Genomic DNA, 10,226 nt, shown 5'->3' with positions numbered 1-10,226 from the left:
CATAGAATCATAGAATTTTGTTTCACCACCCTCAGCATAAAAAATTTCTTCCTTATATCTAGTCTAAATCTACCCCCTTTTAGTTTAAAGCCATTCCCCCTTGTCCTGTCGTAACAGGCCCTGCTAAAAAGTCTGCCGCCATCTTTTTTATAAGCCGCTTTAAGTACTGATAGGCTGCATGTGACAGCAACCTGTGCTCCCAAGAAACTTTAGGACCAGAAATGACCTTCCACCTTCAGCTGGGCCCCTCAGGTTTTCTACTGCTGCCCACCATGGTCCCCTGCCTGGACAGAATTTCACCCCATTAAACTACGTGGCTAATTGTAATATTCCATATGTCCTTTCAGGAGTGTGTACGGAGGGTGTCATTCACAACATTGTTCCTAATCCAAACATATTTTTGAAAACCATATTTGCTTAATTTTGGTTTTTAAATAAAAATATATAGAGTGAAAAAAATACTCAAGCTCCTTTTTCAATATTTCCCTAAGTTAATGAGCTGACTGATAAGTGAACAGATGCATTAAGGCAATAATTTATTCAAATGTCATGATATTTTTGAACAAACATATTATTTAATACGCATTTCATTATTTGCCCAGCTCGTATTAGTATTAATGATTGATGTGTTCGTTAGGAAAGGGAAAAGTGGCACCAAACATAATCTGTGCAAATTAGATTCACTTTGGAGATCTACCCGAAGTTCTCGGCAGAATAAAGACTGTTCTCGATGCTCATTCTGTGTTGATCACATGGAAACAAAGCTGGAAGTTGCCTAATTTCATATGAGGCCAAGGCAACGTGGGCTAATCTAACGTAACCTGAACCGAGACATGGAACGTAGGGGAGAGCAGTATTTTTTTGAGCTATTGCCTAGCTCTCATAGGTTGGAGCCAAAGGGGTTCAGAGGTAAAGCAAGCACCCATGTGTATGATATCCACTCATCTTCTGAATGCATCATTGTTATGCATCTAAACTCTTTAATCAAAAATCCTTTGGTGATGTAAAAATGTCCTGGATACAGATCATGACGTCTATCTTGCCAAACTTTTTAACAGAGCAAAATGTCTGTTTTTCCCCTAGTGTTTCCCTCTCCCCTTCAAAAATTCATCCAAAGTGATTTAAGACTTCAGTAAAGCACCTTAGCAACCTCCAGAAAAACAGCTACCGGCCATCTTTCTTCCTCAGTCACTCTGGTAGGCAGCAACTTCTTTCACATCTCCAATATCAAGGTGTCATAACATCTATTTAAATCCAAATCATTGGTCTAAACTGCATACACCTAGTGTGCAAAAACCTTAAAAGCATTTCTAGTCAAGTCCTAATGCAATTAGTGGTGTTCTGTTGTAACATCTGTATGTAAACAAAACCTACTTCTGGCAAGAAGGAGAGATGCAATCGCTGAAGCTGTCCAGAACTGATGCGAGGACACCTCGCGTAAACTGGTCGCTTTGCTTGAATCGAACGCCTGCTGTCCAAGAGGCAGCAGATTCTCAAGCTGTAATTAGCATATTCATCTTGATATAAGCAAAGTAGCCAGAATGCAACACGACTGATGTAATGTGACATGGTGGTTAAAATTAAAAGTGAACACGCCTTTTAATTGGATTGGATACCTGCTAGTAATTCAGACAATGGGAATTTGATTCAAATTTATAGTATTAAATGGCAGCAGATGGACAGTAAAATGTCCATCGAGTTTGCAAACTGACAAGCACGCTAGTTTGCCAGATCCCTTCATTAAGGCATTGGTGGCATCAGTCAGGTGCTGATGCATTTCATCGTTAGCAATGTTAATACGTTTTGCTTTGCTGTGGGTGACCAGTGAGATATTCTGACTGATGGTCTCAGTAGGTTAATTTGGAATTTCATTTGCCTCTTCTAATCATGAAAAATCCTAGCTCTGGTTTAGGGAAGGAGTTTTATGAGATTTCTGGGTTTAGTATCCAGTAAGTACAAAGGCCAGCTGACGACAGCTAGACAATGATGCCAACTCTTCTCCTTTCCGACTGATGCCACCCATCTCTTTCACAAATCTCTTTCAGCATTTGCTTTATATCTCAGTATCTGTTCCAGATTCTTGATCACTGCCTGTGGCCTTCTACCCTTCACAAACTTTAGAAACGTCCTCTGAGGGAGGATATTTTCCTTCTCCCTCCTTCTCCAGATAGTTCCTCAAAGAAGTTCGCACTTGTGCCCCACGCTTGAACTATTTCCTCTGCAGACTCAGCGTCTCATCTGCATTCACTCATCAGCACTCATTCGTATCTCAACATAGGAATCATAGCTATGGAGATGTTCGTCGTCTTTTCCCCTTCTACCTTCAAGCCTTTGCAAGAAACCTTATTAATTGGCTGCTGCAGCAAATAACGCGTACGCACACATGCAGATGCGCACATACACACACAAGCACACAAAAATACACATGCACACATTCTACGCAAACCCACAGCAGAAGAAGCAAGTTTGTGAACTGTTTATTAAACCCCACTTCTCTACAGCTCCACAGAACCAAATACGGACGATTTCACGCAAACCAGGTAGGACACCTGCTCTACACTGACCTTTCTGAATACCCAATTAATGCAAGTTAAATCTCTAGGAGAAATAGGTTTTCTATTCAGAGCCCCATGTGTTTCAAAACTTATTATGGAAAAGGACGCTAAAGGAAGATTAACAGCTAAGCTTTTTTTTTTTTTTTTGTCAGGGGCACTATTTGCATCAAGTTGCTTTAAGCAATTTTCCAAATTTCCATGAATGATGATCATTTTACAAATTAAATTTTGCAGGTGCATAAGAAAGAGCAGAAAGTAACATATGTTTTTTTGCCGTTACTCATTGACTTAACAGGGAGATTGTTAAATGTTTCTTATGCTCTGTTAGGCTGCACAATTAAGCTTGAAATCAAGAGAACTTTCTCTGACAACCCTCAGTAATAATTCTGGGGAATGATAGCTTCTGTTTACTCCCAGTTTTTAGTATGTGTTTGTATATACATGACCATATTAACCACACGGTGATATACATTAATTAACCAAAAAACTACTCAGGCAGGAGTACTAAGGCTTAATGATGTTGTGGGCACTTTATGATCTTTAAATATAATTTGAAAATGTAAGGAATTGTCTAATGCAACAGAACTCAGGACTAAATAAATGCGTACGACTTCTTACAGCCCCATTTGATTGTTCACATTCATTCTTGCTACGCAGATGAGATAAAAGAGCATAAAACACACTGCCTGTCTGCACTACCGACTCACACACGGTGCTGCCCATCACTATCCTGTACGGGGAGAAAAGAGCCATCACCGTTTACATCTTCATGCTGCTAAAGAGCAGTTTACTTTTACTTTTTGATTTATGCCTTTTTGTTTATTAGTATAAATGAAATTTGACTGCACTGTAAACATAAACATCTTTCATCTTTTTTCCCAATTGGGAGGCAGTGCGAAACAGGAACAAGGTCAAGTATAAAATACCGGCTGACAACCTTGCAGTCACTTCGTCTCTGATGTCTTAGTCAATTAAGTAAATTATCCTTTACTATATCTGTGAACAGAGCCTATAACCTCTATGAATTCAGGCCTCATTCTCGGTTTGGCTATTTGGTCATAATAAATTTGTTTTCTGACCCACTGAGTCAATAAACTTAATTTCAAAATTAATCTTTTCAGGCTTCAAACTCACTGGATCCAATTATGAATCCAATCGTTCCCTTTAAATTTAATATTCTGAAAGTTGGTGGTCTAGTGCTTTTTGCCCTTATGTGCCTCTCTGGTACTTAACTTTATATTAGTTGGCCTATAAAATTAAATCTCTAAGGACGGGAGCATCCGAACAGCTCCAAATCTTAAATCTTCAATTACAAACATTAGTATGAAATGCTCCCTTTTCCTGCAATGCTTTCTTTTAATTGGTATTGTTATGCACAACAGGTTATCATTATACAGTACTTCGTTATGTGTATTTGACTATGCATACTAGACCAAACGGGAGCAGGAATGCAGATTTGGGTTATTTTTGTTTGGGGGTGGTGGTGGTATTTTTAGTTTTTTTCTAAATTGGATCTAGTCTAAATACTTTGCTTTTTGCCTAATAGGGTAAACCCCCCAATTTTTTCTTCATTTATTTCTGGTAATTTAGATAAAATTACACTCTGTGGGGAGACCCATTATAATTTCAAAACATATATATTTCTATTCTTGCAAGGCATGGTTGCTAATATAGATAATTTTAAATGGTCATGACTGCAGGATACCTGGGGCAAAATTTGCATTTCTTACGAGAAGAGCAACTTACAGTTGCAGAAGTCTTTTTCCTTACAAACTCCCCGTCCCAGCCACGAAGCTCCCCGACAACCCTGGCTACGTACGGATGCAGAGGGTGCAGGGGCACAGCTTCTGGAGCGCAAACGAACACAACTCCGCTGGGACAAAAGGCAGGAAGGACCGATGTGCACCTCCGACCAAACTGCTTGGATTCAAACGCTCCTGAGGCCAGCAAGGTACTGGCTTATTCCAGTGCGTTGCTACCCTCGCTAAACCTACTGCGGGAGAGGGCTGGGAAGCAGTTAGAGGTTGGGAGCAGTCAGTGCCCAGCTAAACTGGGGCTTTTTGGAGCACTTTCGTTGCTCTCCGGGGGCACTTCAAGGTGGTCTCATGCCAAGCCTTCTCCCAGCTGGGAGTCTGTGGGCACGCATCGCTTCAGCGTGCATTTGCCCTGTGTATGGGAGAAGATTTTGTTATTAGGATGACGACAAAAGTCCTAATTCTGAACACAGCGATTGGCATTGAGGGATGGATAATTTGCAGCATTACTTAGTGCCGTTTTGAGACATTAGTGATGACTTATTCTTTACTGTTTAAACAGTCCTATCATTTTAAGCAAGCGCTTACTACAGCACTTCTTAGCTAGAGGAGGGAGTGAAGACTGCTTAACACGATCCATTAGGAAATTCAAGCCTTAAATGAAGTGACCACAAAGTCCTATCAGCTCCCAGAAATGCGGCAGCTGTACATATTTAACGTAATACAACACTATATTGTGGCGGAGATCCGCTGTTTAAAACATACATCAGGCAGGTGAAATGTGACTATTCTACTCCTCTGTTTGAAAAACGAGAAAGTGTAGAGTGGCATAACTTCTCAAATACATAAATAAGCATTAGACTCATGGAGAAGACAGGTACGCTGTTGGACTAGTAATAACAGATTAAAGGTCAGCGGTTATATCTGAAACTATTGCAGCCTTGTTCCTTTGATCTTGTTCCTCAAGACTCCGCTCTATTACTAACAGGTGAAGTGCAAAACAAGAAGCATGAGGGTCTGCTGAATTCTACTGTACCTGTCTCAATTTAACGGCAGCATTTCCTAAATACTCTGTCCCCTGATCATCTAATGCCATAAACGCACATGCATAGGGCAGCTCCAGATTTCCCCTGCTGGGTCAGATCCTCTGCAATTCCAGATTCCACAGGTGCAAAGAGGAAGAAAATTTGACTCACTGGCTTAGCTTTGAAGCAGAGCCAATGCAGCAACCAACATGTTATCAATTATATGTTATCTCACCACGTTTTGCCAAGTCCTCCCATATGACATTTTGTTAATTTGCAACCTCTTTAGTGAAGAATAGGACATTTCACTGGGATATGATGGTATACGACAAGATTAGGAACATCTATTGTTATTTAGATATATACAAAATAATGAATACAGAGAGCGTTCTGGATGGAAATACTCAGCATCTTTTAGCTTCCAGAAGAAGTTAACAGAGGTGTAAGAAAGGGAACCAGGGGGAGTGAGATGCTCTAATTCATCCTTTCTCATAATACAAGGATGAGGAGGCCTCCAACAAAGCACACGGGTAGTAAATTGTAAGTCAGGTAAAAGGGAACTTTTCATATATTGCCTGACTGACTGAATTCGTGGCCATAAACTATTACTGAATCCTACTACTCATGGGTTAGTAGAAGGTTGAAGTACACCTATGCATTATGCTAACATGTATTTATTTTCATTTAGTAAGGGATCTAAACCTCCCATTTCAGGTTCTAAGCTGTAGATGAAAGAGAATCCACCATGAACTGGTTGTTCTTTCATCTGCGTCCCCAAGGCTTCCCAAATTATCTGGTACTCATCACTGCTGGACACACAGGACCACCTAGCTAGGATCACTGACAATGCCTCCATTACTATGAACTATCTTACCCATGTAAATTTGTGACTGAAACTCATGGGAGCATCAGCTGACGGTGATCTGGATCCTGTCACCCCGGAGTGTCTTACACATTGTAAGGCACATTGAACCGCATGTGCATAAACGTGCATGTGTGCACATACGCACACATCCACAGGAACTTATTTTCAAATGAGGAGCATCCAAGGAGCATGTATTTCCCTCCTCTACACTTCTTCTAGATAAAAAGGATGTAAACACCACTCTTCACAGAAGACTCACGTGACTTTAACTTGCCTGTCTGCTCCAGTAGACATTATGAGCTTGATTCTCCAAGACTGCCACTAAAATTCCACTCTACTGATTTTTGCAACCTAATTCTTCAGGCATTTTTTTTCCTTTTTTTTCTTTTTTTTTTTTTTTTTTTTTTTTTTTTTGGCAGGATGATGTGACCCAAATTTATAAAGGAGGGTAATTTGCTATAACATCACATCTTCAATCTAGGATCCGTATGTACTTATTTGTTATTACCACAGATGTAAAAGACCAGATTTAGAGACCTGAATTCAGTTTGAACTTGACAGGCTTTGAACGTTCTGAGGCATGAGGGAAAATGGCATCATTTAGAAAACCAAAATGTAAAGGGTTTTATGAATAATAAACATTTCTAAGACAATAAAGGCTACCCAAAGACTCACACTATTAAGCACCAAAAGGACACAGCTACTTTTTCAACAACTAAAAATGCTGGAGTATTCCTTCATTACTTTTCTTTAAATGACATATTGCACATTCTGCTGCAGAAAAACAGCTGCTGAAGTAACCTAGAGGGCATTTTCAGGCACTGTACTTCAGTGATTACAGCAATTTTTGTAGACATTCAATATTAGGATTGCATTCTAATTTTAGACAGACTTAAATTTAAATTGAGTAGGAGGGGTTTTCACGCTACTCTAGATGTTCTAACATTGCTTACCCCAACCCAAAAACTGTATAGGGTCTGAATTTTGCAGCAATGATAATTTATTAGTAATGATACGCTTTAAAAGAATGAAACTAGAGCTCACTAGCAGCAGTGGGAAGATGCCCACTATCGTGATAGGACCCAGGCTTAGGCCCTAAAAGCATTTACCCACTGGCCATGATCCCAACGCCATGGGACTTAGTGACGCTGTCATACGCAACCCTCCTCTACTCTATTTCCATGATACCTCCTCTTAGTTGTGTATATGTAGCAAGTATCCTGAGACTCTAAGGCCAAATTGGGACTCTTATGTTAATGCTTATTAGTATTTAAATTCCCTGACTCTCACAAAACCCAAGCATTGAGCTGAAGGAAACTGAAAGAAACGAGGTTAGTAAAGGGCCGACAGTCCAACAGACAATACAGATGGAAAGCGGAGGGACTAGGTGAAACAGAGAAAACAAAAAGAAAAGAGCTTCTGTTAGATGCTAAATGAGACCCAGGCTGGGCCTGATTAAAGCTATGTCTATGTAGGTTACATCTTTCCTTATTTCTCTTACCTTGTTTCTCTTGAAATATGCTCTTCGGCAAGCTGCAAAGCACTTCTCGCTGCAGAAGCATTTCACTTCACTTCCCATACTCAGGGAATAGCGCTTGATTCCAACTTTCTGGCACCAGGCACACATTATTTGTACATTTGACACATCATCTTCTACAACAAAAATATAAGAACAATGTTTACATGAGATGCAAACACCTTCCTCAGACATCTGCACACTTACTCTTAGATACAACCAGCACCGGCTCATCTTATTTCTAACTTCCTCACTGTCTGAGAGCAGAACTGTGCATGCCTGTGATCACCAGCTTCGTCCTCAGGCAGCCAGTGACCTGTGCCAGCCAGGCTCGGCAGATTGGCAAAGCTTCTAAGATGGCTGGAAAAGATTATTAGCTTAAAAAATGGTGCATTGCTGAAAAGCTCTGGAAATCTCGAGAACATTTTAGCATGTTTAAGAGTGCACAACTCTTTATTAAATGAGTAACCAAGACTAAAGGCTTAATGAGTATTGCTGCTTTGTTCTTGTTACTTACAGTCTGTTGTAACGAGCCCCTGAGATGTTCTGCTCAGCAAGCTGGTGATAAAACACACCCGGAAGGTACTGCACCAAGGCAGGTCTCTAACAAGAGCCCTCTTCTAAATAAGAAGGAACATGAAATACCCCTTTTCCGTGTTGTTTCGAAATCATGACTAGCGTACAAAACGGGGAGCTTTCGTGCGAACGTATCAGTCACAGAAACACAGACTCGAGCAAGAAGGAAGATGTAGCACTGTGGTAAAGTCTGCCGGGTAACTTTCCAGTCATTATGCTCATCGGCCAAATTTTAATTCAGGCAGAGTTCCCAGCCTCTTTCGAGCTCTTCTCTAATGTGTGTTACGAATGTGGCATGTATGCCTTCTGCCATGTAAAAAAACCCCAGGGCTTATTACTCAAGTGCTAGCGATATCCTTGTGTGGTCACGATTCCCACCCCAGCTTCACAGACAGGGGCAGTGAATAGTTAAGCCTCCTAAACAGATCAAGTCAGTGAGTTAGCAGGAATCTTTCTGACTTAAAACTCAGAATTCTTCAGTTCTTATGTCCAGTCTATGATACAGCGTGACCTTTCAGTTGCAGACAGAAGCCATTGTCTAAATTCTGGGGGGGAAAAAAAAAAATCCCCGAAGACTAATTGTTAAAGCAGTTCCTGGTCCATGAGCTGTGGAGAATTCATAGCTCAGAGAGTCTGTCATGCAGCCATCCCATTTCCCTATAAAGGATTTGTTTTTGAAGCTACGCTGTCATCGTTCTGTAAAATTATTGGCAAACTAATTTTTAGCAGAGTGATTTGGCTCCTTTCCCCGGCTATCATAACTCAGAACTACGTGCTGCATTTTATTCACCTTAACGGAATAAATATTGCCAGTTTAATAACTTTTTTCCTTCCACAAATTGTGTTATGATTTATAGCTACAAATAAAATTGTACAATGTAAAATATTGACCTTTTAGTTTTAATCAGACTGTCTACCTTTAAACCTATATTTAAGGCTAAGTTATAACACAGATTTGCGTTTAATGTATTTTATCACTTACCCTTTAGAGTGGGATTTGCCAATACTATAAATGCTTTCATATACTGAACATCAAGGGAAATCAAAACAATTCGGCCAAAATTATCACTAGCCATCTATAGGGTCAAGAAGCCTGCCCTTGAGCTGGTTGCAATCTCAGCCAGGCACACAGCAGCGCAGGGTGCTGTTACAGTGGTGTGGCACGGTGCCGTCACAGCTTTCTCTCCGGACCAGTCTTGGCCGGGATGCTAACTACTCCAGCACAGCCCAAGAGCTCTTCCCCTCATTTTTATCCTGAGCCATTTGAAGTACTAAGCGTTTACAAAGGTGTCCTGATTCAGCTACTTTTGCACCATAATAAACCAATTCCTTACAGACTGAACTTGCCCCCCCTTGTGTATCAGGACAACAGAAGATCCTGTGAACCAAAGGAAGCAGACAGCAACCTCGTTTCAGATAACAGAAACATATATTCTCCTACTGATAAGAAGTATTTTATCTCTGGAAAATAGAAGAACTACCAGTGATACGTTTCTAATAGCCTTCATTTATGGTGAGAGTAACTGTCATAAATGAAAAAAGAAAATTACAGAGGTGAAAGAGAGTTCACTGGCAAAATAGGTGCTGGGGTAGCTCTTTTTGAAGCAGGTTGGCTCATCTGGGGCACAGTTTCTAAGGAGAAGCACAGAGTTCCACCGCTGGGATTCTCAGGGGCTTTCATGCGTGACTTCACAGGGGAAGCACCTCAGCTATCATTCACCTCCTGTACACTGACACTCACGAACTGTCTCCCATGGGTGATCAGAAAGACCACACAATTGTCCGTTTTCAATTACACAGCATCCCAGCATCAGCAACAGCTGCTTACATGGAAAAGCCACATTACACACTTTTCTGCAGGAGGTTATGCAGGACAGTCCACCTCCTTCTGCCAAAGAGGAGAGGAGAGGGAGTGGAGAGGGAGAGGAGAGGGAG

The 10,226-nt window shown here is 40.8% G+C and overlaps 1 protein-coding gene across 1 annotated transcript in view; it reads right to left on the bottom strand.

The window, feature by feature from the left end:
* Window positions 1-10,226, bottom strand: part of SOBP (sine oculis binding protein homolog) — a 94,147-nt gene that overhangs the window by 71,852 nt on the left and 12,069 nt on the right. The window contains exon 3 of the mRNA XM_019473563.1: window positions 7,701-7,852. Within this exon, the coding sequence (XP_019329108.1) occupies window positions 7,701-7,852 (152 nt within the window). The remainder of the gene's footprint in view (window positions 1-7,700; window positions 7,853-10,226) is intronic.

The sequence above is a fragment of the Aptenodytes forsteri genome, unplaced genomic scaffold, assembly GCF_000699145.1.
Source record: "Aptenodytes forsteri isolate BGI_AS27 unplaced genomic scaffold, ASM69914v1 Scaffold171, whole genome shotgun sequence".
Classification (NCBI taxonomy): domain Eukaryota; kingdom Metazoa; phylum Chordata; class Aves; order Sphenisciformes; family Spheniscidae; genus Aptenodytes; species Aptenodytes forsteri.
This window is presented reverse-complemented; position numbering and strand designations above follow the sequence as displayed.